The 16,257-nt window shown below is 32.7% G+C and overlaps 1 protein-coding gene across 1 annotated transcript; it reads right to left on the bottom strand.

The window, feature by feature from the left end:
* Positions 1–1,643: 1,643 nt before the first annotated feature.
* On the bottom strand, positions 1,644–14,127 carry LOC127716329 (paramyosin). Its single transcript, XM_052222492.1, has 15 exons — positions 13,866–14,127; positions 10,581–10,637; positions 9,096–9,182; positions 8,649–8,815; positions 8,065–8,143; positions 7,496–7,741; positions 7,064–7,260; positions 6,530–6,662; positions 5,843–6,300; positions 4,801–4,996; positions 4,431–4,559; positions 3,704–4,075; positions 3,253–3,453; positions 2,885–3,052; positions 1,644–2,446 (listed from the first exon to the last, which is right to left on the bottom strand). The coding sequence occupies exons 1-14, from the start codon at positions 13,977–13,979 to the stop codon at positions 2,891–2,893; spliced, it is 2,598 nt and encodes an 865-aa protein (XP_052078452.1). The 5' UTR covers positions 13,980–14,127; the 3' UTR covers positions 1,644–2,446; positions 2,885–2,890.
* Between the last annotated feature and the right edge of the window lie 2,130 nt (positions 14,128–16,257).

Below are 16,257 nucleotides of genomic sequence, written 5' to 3'. Positions count from 1 at the left end.
TATTTTATCTTGCTGTTTGGTGGTAGCGTTTAATGTACAATCATGGAATCATGAACGTCATAGATTGATAACGAATATCGATATTATCGAAGTGTACCGATGAGGTAAAAGCTTTGAGTAGTATTTGATCTTGTTATATGGTGGTAGCGTTTAATGTTTTATTATTGAATCTTTCCAGGAACTGTCTAGATCGAGGCTAAATTAGGGAAAACCAATAAGACATGAACGACATTGTATTGTGTTTTTGTTTACCATCATTGAAGAATTTCTAGCATTTGTCCAGATCGATGCTAAGTTATGAAATAAACAACATTTAAACTTGGATCATACATTATCAATTGATATCGATGTGTACTACTGAAGTCAAAGCTTTGGGCAGTATTTTATTTGCTGTATGGTGTTGTACTCTTAATTTTATCATTGAAGACTTTTTAGTAGCTGACAAGACGAAGAACAACAATAATTGGCGCAAGATCATGCTTTTCTTAGAATATCTATGTCTTAACACCAAATCCGTTCGGCGGTACTGATTGATAATTTAATCTGGGAAAACATTTATTGGCTTTGAACTCGAGATCAGTTACTACGAGTACTCTGAGATCGGTACTTTGTTTTTTGTTATCTTATTTTAAAAATTTTTTTTATTTGTGTTTCGTGTCGATATGATGAGTCAAGCCCTTTCCAATGAGGTTGTTCTGTTACACAGGTTAGGGTGAAAGTTGAGGGCGCACAGACATGTTTAATCTGACCGCATTCTTGTGTTAACCTGTCCAAAGCCTCGAGCCTGTAATTTAGAGGTTGCATGTTGTTGGCTGTCTGTCATATTTGCTTTTGTTTGTTTTTGTTTATTGTCTAAGCATAGATCAGGGCATTTGTTTTCTCTTGTAAATTGTTTAACATTTTAAACCTTTTCCCGCCTTTTATAGTATATAGCAAAGATTATGATTTGCTCATTGTTGAAGGTCGTACTGTGTGTGACCTTTGGTTGTTAACATCCTTATCCTTTGGTCTCTGGTGGGTAGCTGTCTCAGTGGAAATAATACCACATCTCTGATCTGTTAATTATTCAATAGTATGTCGTAGTAATAATTTAACTTATTTAAGTCTAAGTCATATATTATCATTTTGAAAGAGAAAGAGGATATCATTGCCATTTCATTGAAATCTCACACCATAATATAATAAAATATAGATCTATCGCAGCTTGTGAGTGTAACGATATCAGAGTTCGCAACTTGTGAGTATAACGATATCAGAGATCGCAACTTGTGAGTATAACGATATCAGAGATCTATATTTTAATAAGGTTGCCCCCAAACCACTATATGAATTAAAAAGATGCGTAGTACACAAACCAAACAATACACAACCAAATGACTATACTTGAAAAAAGTATTAACAAAAATTCCGATCTCCAAGGTAAATTCAAAAAGGGTAAAGTCCATAAAATGTCACAAAATCAAACATCAGACTATATCAACCAACGGAACGAATGGAAACCAACTGTCATATTCTTGACTTGGTACTGGAATTTTCCGAAGAAAATGGTGGGTTAAACCTGGTTTGTTGGATCAATGTGAAGTTTTCATCTTTTTTTAAGGTTTTGTACTGTTTTGTCTTTTGTTCAAATACAACAGTAAAAGTTTTCATACTTCAATCATTTTATTAAAAACAATAAAGCAAGAAGTTAAAGCAACAGTGACGGAATTTATTTTTTAGCATTGGTAGACGTACATTACAATTCATGTTCGTCGGATAAAGAGCTATCGTTCTCTAGCTGGACCACTGACCTAGATCTAAATCATCTAAATGTTTTACAGGAAATGCATTATTACCCTCTCTTGATTTTTCATAAACGTCAACAAAATATCAACATTATAATAGTCAGAATTAAATATTCAAACGACATATATATCTTTCTTATGCAAACAGTCCTTATTACTCTGTACAAAACTTCTTCTTCAATATTACATGTATAAAAACAATAAAAATATCTTATCTCTGTATATCACAATGGAAAATAAATAAAAATGAAATATTGCACTTTGAGAAAATAAAATATAGATAAAATTGTGCTATTTCAACAAAGCATTTCCCTGCACGTCACTAAGCTCTTTTTTTGCCATAAAAAGGCCACTGTAGACACTTCTTTGACATCAGTACAAGAAAATGAAAACTGTGCATGCTTCGCTGTGCCGAGCATTGGTTCCGACCAATTTACTTCAATTTATGACAAAACAGAAAAAATAATCCTTTTGAAATCATGCAGCAAACACGCGCAGTGATACGCACCAGATATGAATGTTCAACAAAAATAAATATAAATCTGTACAATATAAATTAAGGGAAACAATTGGAATTATGTCTCTTAGTAATGTCACGTATCAACATTTACACAGCTTTTTTTTTAAAAATGATGATTCAATGAAGTCTTTTTTCTTGAAATCTGAAATGATAAAACAATAAAACAATTACTCAAATGTTAAATTTCACATCTATAAAATTATTTCTAATGACACATAACGTGTGACCATATTCAAAAGCATTAAGTGGTAACCATTTTAAATATGTAAAGCTACGATATTAAAGGTTGAAAAATTTATTTTCAAATGAAGATTGCAATATATTTGAATATATTATGATTCCATGTGTATACCGAAGTCGATAACGCTTTTTTTTAAAGTACAGTAGTAAAAGAAAAACTGTTTGCGATTTTGATTTGCATATCCGTGATTCGGACGCTTTTCCGTTTTGGTGACTTCACAGTATGGAACTTTCTTGGTACATGGCTATTTTAATCTTATAGTTAACATGGCTTGTCTGTCTGACTGAACTTCACTATACATTTTGTATCCCCAAAAAAAGGCACCAGTATTAAACTTACATGAATTTAGACCCTGACTACTCTGGTTACTTCCCGTGAGACAGACATGGATCGTGATCTGCGTACGGTTTGCAAGTTCTTTTCCGCCATATCTGCCCTCTGTTCTGCTTCATCAATCAATGATTGGGCTTTGCGGTATTTATTCATAGTGATACTTGCAACGTCTTCCTGCAATGCATTATGGGAAAAGGTAAATAAATGATATGTATATTGATACTGAATTGCAAATATTATTCATTTTGATTAAACACATTATTATTTCATACTAATGACATCTGTTATCATTTCAATTCTCCATTTTATTGTTATCTTTGTATTATATGAAAAAAAATAAAAACTGAAGTTCTAAAAGAAGGATAGAGACTTACGGCCTCTTCGATCATTCTCTTGTATGTCTTGCATTTCATTGTGAGTTGATCGGTGATGCTGGTGAGCTCGGCAACCTGGCGACGGTCTTCATCAGAGGCTTGAACGGTTTCTTTCCATTGACGTTCGAATTTGCGGGCTGATGCGGCAGCTTCTCTAAGACGTCTCTGGTCGGCTTCCAGTTCATTTTCCAAGTCACGGATCTAGAAGAGAAAATTGTAACTAATATATATATATGCACATTTGTACTTTTCGATTTATTTTTATCTTGTGGAAGATCATTGAAAAATAAAAGATATATATAGAACATGTTTTTAAGAGATAAATGGAAATACTTATCTGTTTGAACAAACAGCTGAAGCAACAGGAAATGACGAAATAGCAGTCATACTCTAAAAAGATACTGATAGCTTAATTTAAATGTCATAAACTTCTTATTAAGAATATACTCACTCTAGCCTGTAGTTTGGCAATCTGTCTCTTTCCTTCTCTTTGAGCGAATGCCTCAGCCTCTTCCAGTCTGACAGTGATTTCTCTGATCTCGATTTCAAGTTGTTTACGGAGAGATTCGGCATTTTTGTAGTTATCTTGTTCCTGTCTGAGCTCATCAGCAAGTCTGTTGACCTCGGCTTGGAGACGGTCGGCACGTTCCTCAGCAGCTCTTTGTCCGTTAAGGGCATCATCCAAATCGCTCTGCATGGCGGCAATATCGGCTTCCATGCGGCGTTTGTCGTTTGTGAGGGCTGTGACTTGAAGTTGTACTTCGGTAAGACGGACAGTTACTTCTCCAAGTTCGTTTTCGGCATTCTTGCGGGCTCTCTCGGCCTGTAAAAATAGAAATATCCAATGAATATCACCAAACAGACATTCTAATGCAAGCAATTTCAATTTACCGAATGTGTGCAGAAGTCAATTACTAAGTTTAAAGTATGGTACTAACAATATCAATAAGCTCGTCTTGTTATTAACATTTCAAAAAATCCATTTAACCATTTATCTCAATACAGATATTTCAGTAGTGATCATAAAACATTTTTTTCCAAATTCAATTTATATTGAAAATAGATGTAGTCGCGGTATAGCCGTTTGTGCTGATGCGGCGTAAAGCAATCATCAATCAATAAAAAACCTTCTTTTCAATTATACATCGAAATCGATAAGAGGTAAAACTAATACTTACATGCTCCAATAGAGACCTGGCATCTTCCAACTCCTGTTGAATGGTGATACGTTTCCTTTCGGAAACTGACAGCTGGTTTCTAGTGTCATCCAATTGACGTGTGGCTTCCTCCAATTGCAATTCTAATTCCTTTGAAGAAAAAAAAATGTTAATATTAAAAAACTAAGATATTCAGCCATCAAGTTTAGCTTCGGAATCTATAATCTCAAAAAAAAAATATCACTGATTTTAGAACGAACACAAGAACATTAGGGAAATTAGTTACAATTAGCCAGGGATGTCCCTCTGTTCCTATGATTTTTGAAATAAGTTATTCTTAAAACAATTTGTTATATTTACAAATAAAAAAAAAAATGGCCAATGTCATTACCCTGTTTCTGTTTTGAAGACTCTTGATCTGCTTCAAGTACTCGGCATTGGCGCGGTTGGCATTGTCCAAGGCACCTTCAAGTTCACGGATGTCAGTTTCGTATTTCTTCTTGATTCTTGTAATTTCAGTCTTGTATCTGGTTTCTACCTCAACAAGTGTTCTCTGGAGCTCATCAATTGCACGTGCGCTGCTCTTCCTGTAAATGTAAATCAAATGTTATCCGAATTCCCAGAATTAGAAAGAACCAACTAATAAAGAAAAAAGGCCATTCTTTTATCTCCTTACTCACATATTTTTAAATCTAAAAAATCCAAAAGCAGTATTTTTTCAAGATGTTTTAAAAATACAAACGTTGTGATCGGAACTGCAGCAAATGAACGTTGATGCGGATAACTCCTGCCGGCCATGATGAAAAACTGCTGAATTATTTTAATTTGGCTTCAAGAGGATGAGAATCTGATAAAAATTGATGTATTTTTGGAATCTTGATTAAAGACTGCTGTGAACTGACCTTGCAGATATAAAATTTTATAATGATTTTGAGTCTGAGCCTTATCTATATTATCATCTTAAAGCTATGTATCTACAGAGTTAAGAAGATTCACCCTTATCATTTAAGCTGCATCTTATAAATGGATGAGTGCGTCATTTTTTATCTTATTATTTGTTTTTTTATTGCATGGAATTTAATTATCTATTATCTTTGTTTTGCAACACCCACACCGACTTTGTTGCTAAGGTAAATAGGTAATTATCAGAACAATACCTATGTTTCGGTTTCTAACGGCAAATAACAGATGTTTCTTTATATCCTTTAATACTTTAGGAGATTTTGGTCCTTTGATATTAATCAATTCAAATTTTTGTTTTGAAATTAACATTAAAGAAACCTTTACCATTTTATATCATTTTCATTTAGCATGAAATAAATGTTAAAGATTTGATAAAAAAATAAAATGTATGCTCCCTTTCCGAAAAGCCTTAACAATTACTCCATTATTCATGATAAGACTTCCGTTTGCTTCGTTAATCAATTTCATACCTGATGCTGTCAATTTCTTCGTCCTTCTCGCGAAGTCTTTGTTCCATCTCAGATCTAAGTTGGTTGAGGGCAGCTTGGGCGGCGGCAAGTTTGGCTTCAGCATCACGGAGAGCCTCTTCAGTGTCACGAAGTGCACTTGCAAGGTTGTCACGCTCAGCCTCCAACTGTGCTTTCAGTGCTGTCAGTTCGTTGATCATTCTGTTAGCAGATTTCAACTCATTGTTGGCTTCTCTGAGGGCATTCTGGAGTCCAGAATTCTCTCTCTCCAAGTTAGCGTTCTTTTCTGCGAGTTCAGCGTTGGCAACTCTGAGTCTTGCACACTCGGCTTCAAGGTTGGCTTTCTCGTTTCTGAGCTGACCGTTCTCTGCAGCGAGATCATCACATCTCTTCTGTAGGGCAGCATTGTCGTTCTCAAGTTGTCTGTTCCTCTTTGTGAGGTCTTGGACAATGATTTGGGTCTGCAAGGAAAAGAAGAAGAAAATGTACTGGTAAGTAGTAACTTCACAAATGTATCGAAAGAAACAAAAAGTAATCGCATAAGACGAATTGTAATTCCGAGATTCAATATAAATTCTTAGCTTTTTAAAATCAGTAATCTATAGCAAACTTTTAAACAATATTTGCAACATAAGATGGCCAGTTGTGGCACTATAAAAAGTTAAACGAATATATTATATGATCACGTACGTTCTCGAGTTCAATGGTGATTTCTCTAATCTCAACAGTGAGCTTGTTCTTGGTTTTCTCAAGAGAGTTGCATCTGGTTCTGAGCTGTTCACAGGTATCCTCGAGTTCTTGGATCTTGATGCTGAGTCTGCGTCTGCAAAGATAAAAGTCGTCACGTGATATTTTATTTAGGAAACACCGATAAATCTGATCTTTGAAATGCACTTAAGGATAAAGATAGTAGCGAAGAAAATAAAACTGACTGGACCGAACTGGATTAGGATAAGACAGCTTTGACTTTGAAAAACACATCAAATGCAAAAAAGTAATGATCGTGATTTATATAACAACAAAAGAATTATCATAAAAAATAGGCCGCCTCAGAATCTAAAGGACTGTGTTAATTTAGTGTTCGTACCCCAAAATGAAAATAACGTCACGTCATTGGTTGAATTTCTATTGTTTAGCACGCTTGTGATCTATCACGACGCTTTTGTGTTCACTTTCGAAAATATTACCCAGAATGTATTAGATTATGAAACGGCGAATTTGTACCTAATCTCCTCGAGCTCTTCTTGTTTGGCCATGAGTTCTTTGTCATATTTGGTCTTCAGAGCTGCGTAGGTAGCGCTGAGTGCACTGAGTTGGGCACGGAGGCTGGAGGCGTTTTCTGATTCTTCTTCATAACGGGCGTTCAAATTATCGTAATCTGACTGAATGGCTGCCAATTGTACTTGAAGGTTTTGTCTTTGCTAGAATAAAATATTGGAATAAAATGTTACATTTTTTTACTCTCAGTTTTATCTCAAATAAATTTATGTTATAATTATACTCTCAAATTGATAAAAAAAATAATAATTCTAGTTATATGATTTAATATCTTACGACTTGTTTGTTAAAAAAAGTGTTCAAAATCAAACCGTTTACTAACTCTGCTTTCGGTAATGAGACGACAATAAAAAAAACCAACATAAACATTTTACTAACCCTGCTCTCGTCATCAAGGTTCCTCTTCAAATCGTCACACAAAATTTGAAGTTGGGCCTTGGCTTTGGCGAGACCGGCATTGGCACCGTCCAGTTCCTGAACCTGGTGTTGTAGATCGAAATTCTCTTGAGTGAGACGTGCTTTGGAGAGATTGGAGTCGTTCAACTGGCGAGTAAGGTCATCAACACTAGCTTTGAGACGACCGTTTGATCCCTCAAGAGCATCAATTTTGGAATCAGCTGACATCTGCAAGTTTAAATAAAGGTTATTTTCATGCAGGAATTATAGAAAAAAAGTTATTTTAACAAATAACCGGAAACATACTATAGACTGAACAGTAAAAAAAAAAAAATCCTGAACATACTCAATTTTTCATGTGACATAGTACTTTGAATATAGTATAAAGTAGAAACGTTTTAGATGAATGTTTCGACTTTCAGACACGTTTCGAATGCTTTGTAACTATTATATTTCATATTTACATATTTACACGAAAAGTAGAGAGAAACTGAAGTGATAGAAAGAGTCGTTTAATAAATAAAAAAAAAAAAAAACGAGTAAAGTTATACCTTGGCCTTTTGAAGACCATCGTTCATAGCTTGGAGAGAGTCAATCTCAATGATGAGTTGATTCTTTTCTTTCTCAGCTCTGAAATGATAAAAAAGACAATGTTTATTTGCTAGAAATTTTTATAACAGTTTTGTCAATCTAATTTGAACATTGATCGAGAACGCATAATATATGATTGAAATTCATTGCTATTTTAAAATATAAATGTATAGATTCCAAATAAGAATCATTAGTAGAAAGAATAAATTTCTGACACCAAAATTGTTTAGTAAAAGATTTAAGATGGTACATAACACTACGGGGAGATAACTCTGTAAAAATCAGCTGAACGTTTTAATCACGTTCTATTGTTAAGGAAAGATTAAGCTTCTTAATGATCAAAATCAGTGTTATTCAAACTGCTATTTATCCAATGGAAATTTTCCGATAAAGTGTGTGGTTCAAGTATTTTGAAATCTTTATATTTTTAACAAAGTGTCAAAGTGAATATTTTGTCAAAATTTTATGAAAATTAAACGAGCCAAATTAATTTAAGTCAAGGTGTTTGGTACCACCTTAAATATCACAAAAATGTATATTTTACCTGGATTTAGATTTTCCCATATGTTCCAACTGGTCAGTCAGATCATTGAGGGCTTCCTGGTGTCTCCTCCTCATGTTTTGTTCTGTAGCCTCGAACTGAGCACAGCTCAATTCCAAATCTTTACGAACTTTGTTGACCTCTGCTTCACGCTTCCTGCTTACCTCAGTCTGAAAATTGAAAACATATTTTACTTCCGGAATTTCTTTGTCGAGTATTCAGGTGAATTAGGTCTCTGAAATTTGCAGATTTGATTTTGCATTTGAATAAAAAGCAATAAAATTTCCAAGAACTATAAATCCGTATACATCTTTTTGTTATCTAACTTTGATTATTGAAAGGAATATGATCTTCACATGGGCTTATATTTTTACTTAAATTTTTTGTATTAATCTCGAGTATATGCTGGTGAAATATCAATATAAAATGACATTCATCTTCAATACATACTGCCGATGTTGATGTTCCCATGGCATCCTCGAGTCTGTCTGATATTTGATCTAACTGGAAGGTCAGCTCCGCGCTTTGTTTTTCATACTGAAAAAAAGAGAGACAATTGGTCTAAACACTAGCAGTGGTTCTGTGAGTATAAAACAAAATCCGTTAATTCAGTTTTGTGTTAAACGGGAAGATACATTGTAACATTGTGACGAAGAACAGCAATAAAATTGCTCGATTTTTCAGTTTGGTTTTGTCAAGTGCATGTAAGAACTTTGTGTAAGGAATTCATACACTATAAGTAGCTACCATTCTATTGCATTCAAATTGTTTTACACGTATTTTGATAAAGTTTTGTATTCAATGTGCAAAAATTTGCAAGAGTTTTATCACGTTTGCTGTTTTTATTACATTATTATTATTGTTATTTCATTATCATCATTATTATCATTACTATATTTATTTATTTCATTTTTTGTAGTTTTGTATTTTGTTTCATAAACTATAGTGCACAATATAAAATATTGAAGGTTTCATTCCTAATTAATTTACATCACGTCTATTTATTTATTTCATTTCGATCAAACTTTCGTAGGTAAGAAAGAACACAGCCGAAATATTTTTGGAATGCACACACGTGTATTGAGTTTCAGTTAAGTACTAATATAGGAACTTTACGCGCGTTTGATGACTTGGCAACCGTTTCCACTCCTACACTACGTGAAGTAATTATAGCTTTTCTATTACAAATTGCAATTTGCTATAAGATGTTATCGAAAGTTCTCAGTATCATCGTCAATTCGTGAATTATTCACTATAATATAGGTTTATTATAAAATATTTTCTTGATTTTGAAACATTCAATGATTAAATAGATAATTTTCAATCAATATTCTATTTATGAAGATTTAATCATTTTTATTCAGTACATAAAATCAACACTTTAACAGATCATTTCTCTTGAATTGTTATGCCTGGAATGTTATAGAAAATTATCTGCTATATTGATTTTTTATGATTGAGAACAGCTGCATTTAGATAGAATATATGATTACTAAAAGCATATGGCATTAATGCACGATTCACGCGTGCCAATTGTTTACATTAGATGAGGATATACCTTCAGGTTATGTGTGCAAACGAACGTTTGAGGGAAATAGATTTCTTATTAATTAATCATGTATGACCAGACAATGGGTGATTATTTTTATAAATAAATCTAATAACTGATGTGCACTTCCTGTTATCATGGTATTCTCTCATTCATGTGTATGTTTTAATACATCGTTATAAGCAGTCACGTATACAACTTCCCAAAATGTTTGCTAAAGGGCTGACATTTGTGTCTGTGTACCGGTGTTTAATATTATTATTTATTGATAAAAAAGACAACAGGGAACTAATCAATCTTACTATATAAGAACAATCCAGTTATGCTGAACTTTAACAAGACGAATTTGAATGGTATTTTTAACCTCTGTGTATTACTATACCTACCCTTAATCTCATCTCCCTCTCGGAATCTAAGGAATCTTCGAGTTCCCGGATTCTGGCCTGTAAAAAGTAATATAAAATGTATTTAAAATTAATATATATACACATGTATATAAATATAAAAGGAGCCACACATATTCTTCAAACCAAAGCGTTAATTGAAGCATTAGTTTTACAAACAAGAACTTACAAATAAGGTGTACAAATATTTTCGATAAGACACAATTCTGAATAAAACTTTTAGTTTTTAGTAAATGCACAAATATCATGTTATTTCAAGATTAAGCTGGTTACCTTACAATCACCATTAGATTATTTTCTTATTTACGAGCAATATCAAAGATATCTTATAACTACTTGTATATGGACACCCCACACATAACACAAAGATGCGTTTTGTATTAACATTGCTAAGGAAACGTGAAGAAGAATTAAAGCTAATTTTTGTAGGATAATTGATTGAAAAAGGTAAACATGCATTAAAAAACAACAAACAGTCAAAATGGATGTGCAAAATCAAGAAAATAAGTAATTCAGTGGCAATTGTATAAATAAATCTTAGAAATAGTTGTGATATTTGTATTTTGGATTCATAACTCAGAATAGATGTTGTTTATAAGGACATTTGGATATTTCAGGTAGTTTGTGCACTAGGATTTCAGTTGACAATGGTATAGGTGTAATTACAGGACAAAATCTCTGGAAAAGGGACAGATTTGTTTTTGGTGCCAGGGAAAGGAGTCTATTCACCCTATACCTGTAATCGAAGTTCCTCATCTTTGAAAAACCTTTGTTGTACAGTTTCTACAGATGAGACATTTATTGATGAAGGAGCTGGGAGTTTTTCTGCTCGCTTTATAACCTTTTTGACTATAGTTTTTGTAATCTTGATATCATCATCATTGTCGCCATCAGTTTCCGTTACTGTCTAACAAAGTATAAGTGGTATCACATATAACCTAAGACCAGGTCGCCCAATTTAATGAACAGTCAAAACCATTGATAATATATTAGTACAATTTTTGCAAACTATTTTGTAAGTAGAGGCATTTTCTTCCTTCATGCATGCGACAAAAACTCTTTAAGAAAATAATTTCAAAGTTCTAAAAACATGCATTTATGAAGTTATCATATATGTTTATTTAGATAAAATATCTATTTTAATTTGTACATTATCGAAGACTTTTAAAGATAGCTTATCTCTTATGATGCTTATTGTGGTATAATCCTGATCTTCATACTAACTATCCTGAACTTTCTCAACTTAATTTAAGGACTTGAAATGTATTTTGTTCGGCAAAATTAACAGTGAAGTTTACTATATCTATTTACACATCAAGTCTGTATACATTGAAATCGTTTGATTTGTAGACAGTCTCACTTTTTAATTACATTGGGTTTTTATGGGTTTCGAATCATTATATATATATATATAAGTTTGACTCAAGGAAGAAATAGTCGAATGGACATATTATATTATCATTTTCTAGAATAGAGATAAGCTTATCATTTGTATTCCTTGAGGACAAATCATGCTGATTTGTTTGTCTAGATGATAAATGATGAAGCATTCCTTCCGAACCACTAACAGAGAACCAAATATGATAAATAGTTGGCAATGATTCCGGAATTTCTTACTGATACAAGAATAGAAATTGATATTAAGATACATTGGTAAGCTAAAAGATGCAAAGCTGTCAAAGAGATCATGTTTAATTAATCGAACAGACCTCTTCTGTTTTCCTTATCTGTCAGAAAAAATATATCTGTCATTTTATTACTGTCTTTTAATTAAACAAACGTTCTGATTCGTATGTTCTGAGCCAAAATTTGTCTTGTTCGAATGTAGATGTTTCTAGTTCGATCGAAATTGAAAAGAATATTTTGTTTTGAATGTAATACAGTAAGCTGAATTCTGTACTGAAAGACTAAGTATTGTAATTTAAACTAAGAAATGTAAATGAATAAATTAATAATAAGCTAATTAAGCAATTAAAAGATAAACGTTTCTTTAAAATTAAAATGGACTAATTATTATATGTCATTTTTGATTACTTGAAATTTGTAAGACAACGTCAGTATGAAGTGAATGTCCAGGCTTTCGTTAAGTCATTATCTATTTTGATCATTTCTAATAACTTCCGAGTCAAGTTATAATCAGAATATATTTTTGTTTTGTCTTGGCATAATAAATACAAATAAAGCAAGTACTATGGCTTCCTTATCATAATTCCTATGTATTGTATATTATTATTGATGTAATGTAACTCTCTATTAACAACATCAACGGTTGCTGAGCGCATCCCTGTAATGACCAAAATAGGCGTGGATGCCAATTGGCGGAAAGTGCCGATCAATCACGAAGATGATAGCTTAGATCAGCATTATTGTATGACCTTGTTTGACCTTTCCAATTCGCAATCAGTTAATTAACTTGATATAATACAGGTATAATTTAGAATTTTTATATGTTGATATCGAATTGATGAAAAAACAAAATAAAAGAGTACTTAAGAAACATTTGGCTAAGATTTAAATTGTTCAAATTCCAAACTTAAGATAGCAATTTCAAATCCCTTCACGCCATTTTAGTAGATTACATGATAAGAAGGCAAATGTTTTTGATATAAATCGTAATGTACTTAGATTCCAAGTGAGCTTTGTCTGTGCATGCTGTGCAATCAACCACGTTGGGCTATGTTTACATTAGGTTGTAAACAGTTAATATCTTAAATCGATACATAAAACTTTATGCAAGAGATAAGATAGTACACTTATACTATCATTCAAAGAATTTCTTTTGCGTCAGAAGCCTGCTTGACGTTGATAATTCCATATTGTAAAGCATATGTTGTGTAGCAAGCAGTTTTTAGATATATGCTGAGATAGGGTTTTGCGAAGCTCACAATGTAAACCAGTAAGATCCAAATAAATCTTGGCTGATTGAAAACAAGTCCATTTGAAAACATTCATGGCAAAGGTATAACAATAGCATCACATGTAAAGCAATTTCCTGGAGTATTATTCCATTTGTTTCATTTTTTAAATCCATTTTTTCAGCTTTGAAGCAAGAGCTAGCACAAATAGTCGTATTACTGCACAATTACATTGTAAATTTCGTGTTTTCATCTTGAATATAAAATCCTATAGCGTTATAACCTTAAGATTCATACGTTTGAAAACATTTATTGAACTTTATCACATATTACAGATTTCTCTGCAAAACAAAGCAAGCGAAAGACATCACAAATAAGCATATTTCAACATTTTTTTCACACATTTACTCACCTCCAGTCTATTTTGGCTGCTTGGGGAGCTGCCTCTGTAAACATTGTATGTGTGTCTGACGACCCTTGTGCTGCTGGAAACGTCAGTGTCGAGATCACGATATAAAGACGACATTTTGAATATCTGTCCGTAGGTACACTATATTCACAAAAATAAAGGTATTAAAAAACTAATGCGAAATGGAGCTATCCTTCCTTGTTAACCACTGCTCGACACAGGCTTTTGTGAAGCTTACTACTTTGAACGCCCGAATGAATGCTTAAATACTGCTTTACAATTTACATATATATCGCCTAACCACCGCTAGAGGGCGCTAATCAGAAAGTATGTGGAAGATGGCTTGAAACACGATACAGATAGTTAGATCAAAGGATAAAACCACGCGCGTTCCCCGTTGCTAAGGAGGTCATGTGTTTGCACGTCAGAGTAAATGCACCGTTAATTTCTCTCTTAATCAAAATCAATTCATAAACATTTACCTTGAAGCAAGGAAAAACACCGATGAAAACAAACATTAAAGACTTCCCCTTTGCTTCAGGTATATACACCTACCCCCTTATTCGGAAGGCACACGTTCTACACGTGTTTGACTAATGTAATTGTAATAGAATGACGATCTAGTGAGTTTTTCGCGTAACAATCATAAAATGTGCATTTTGTGTAATGTGCAGTGTGTCAAATTATAAATAACTCAGGTACCATATATGTATCCTGATACTCAGCATGTTTGTTTCACTTTCTATGAAATTAACATTGCTGACTTCCGCATTGTGATATTGCTTCTGTCACAGCAATTTCCTAATTATTTATTGTATTTTTCAAAGAAAATTTACTTATCTTGCATGTTGATGTGTTTCGCGGTGGAAGCACATAGTTCTCTGTTATATAACATTGCATTGATATACTAGTTCAAAGTTTATAATCATGAACTTAGTATTGTGGTACTTTCACTTTATTCAAGATAGTTATTACGTTTGTCAATTCAGAATAAGTTAAATGAAATATCTGAAAATATTTTTAACAGTATCAAGATTGTTTTACATTATTGTTCATTTATATAATATATTTTTGTATTTATATATAATAAGTTAAAGTTTAGTTGTAATTGGTTAATTTTCATAAATTGTTTAATTTCAGATTATGTAAAAAGCGGGAAGCAATGTTTCAGCTTAAAGCATCATGAAATTACTTTACTTATTAAATTGGATTGTCATGAAATTGAATGAAATAGTTGCCACTGAACGTTACGCAAACAACAGTTAATCATCCTTATTTCATTAGAATTTCTGATATATGAGGGTCTGGATGGGGTCCTCCATTTCCGTATTCTTTAATTTTTAGGTAATTTTTCTCTATTCTTTGTAATTTTGATCCATTTTTCTCTTTTCTTTCTATCTAAGCACCCCACTTTTCTCTATTCTTTATTTTTTGGACTATTTTTTTCTTTTCTTTATTTTTCTGTATTATTGGCCCTTTATTCGCTATTCTCATTTCTATAAACCCCATCCATACCCTCAGATATGTTAAGGCTGTGATAAAACCTATTTATATACATTGTCATAGAAATATAGTTCATAAATCATTTCGACGCTAGATGATGTTCAGTAAACTTGGTCGTTTTCTATACTTATCGCAAACCAAAATATCCCATTCAATCTCGACTGGTATAGTTACATGAAATACCATGCATCATTTTAATTTCAAAAACAAGTACTATGGGACATCTTCAACTTGAAAAGAGGTTTGTTTTTAGGCCTCGCTGTGTCTGTGATATGAAAAACAGACTTAAAAGCGCCCTTCTTTGGAATTTGTCTATTTCGTGCAGGGATTTTGCGCCACGAGTTTCGTTTCTTTTATTTCACGTGAATTTAAGCGAAAAACTGTCTCTTATGTATTGTTTCATAATAAACATCACGATGTAAAAGTATTGCATTAACTTTTAAAATGAAAGAAAAAGGGGGACAGTTATTCTAATCATAATGCTTCCTTATTTTCATGGTTGTATCTGAAACAGACATTCCTAATAACTCCCACGTGTGTTACCCACAGGTGTAATGAGAAAGACAAACAAGATTTTTATTAACAGACTAATCTTATTACTCATAAAGCTATACAATTAATTAATCCAATTAACTAATGACAATAAAGTCGGAAAGTGAGGTGAACGTTCGATTGATCTCTGCTGCCATGCATTTGAACCGGTACAAGGTCGTGCAATATGTTACTGGTCATAAGTACGGGCAATGTGGAATTGACAATAAGGACACGACAAGTATTTGCTGTTCTTTAAATCCTTTCATTGCTGAAATTAAGAGAACCGAAAAATAAATATCAAAGAGTAGATATGATTAAAAAAAAAAGAGGTAGTCAATTTAGAATGTACTTTTATAGT

The sequence above is a fragment of the Mytilus californianus genome, unplaced genomic scaffold (assembly GCF_021869535.1).
Source record: "Mytilus californianus isolate M0D057914Y unplaced genomic scaffold, xbMytCali1.0.p SCAF_9, whole genome shotgun sequence".
Lineage (NCBI taxonomy): Eukaryota > Metazoa > Mollusca > Bivalvia > Mytilida > Mytilidae > Mytilus > Mytilus californianus.
This window is presented reverse-complemented; position numbering and strand designations above follow the sequence as displayed.

Excerpts from the sequence above, each read along its gene's own strand:
- LOC127716329 (XM_052222492.1), bottom strand. The coding sequence starts at position 13,979 with ATGTCGTCTTTATATCGTGATCTCGACACTGACGTTTCCAGCAGCACA. Across the intron at positions 8,816-9,095 it reads TGGGAACATCAACATCGGCA|ACTGAGGTAAGCAGGAAGCG; the intron begins GTATGTATTGAA and ends TTCAATTTTCAG. Across the intron at positions 4,076-4,430 it reads CCAGGTCTCTATTGGAGCAT|GCCGAGAGAGCCCGCAAGAA; the intron begins GTAAGTATTAGT and ends CTATTTTTACAG.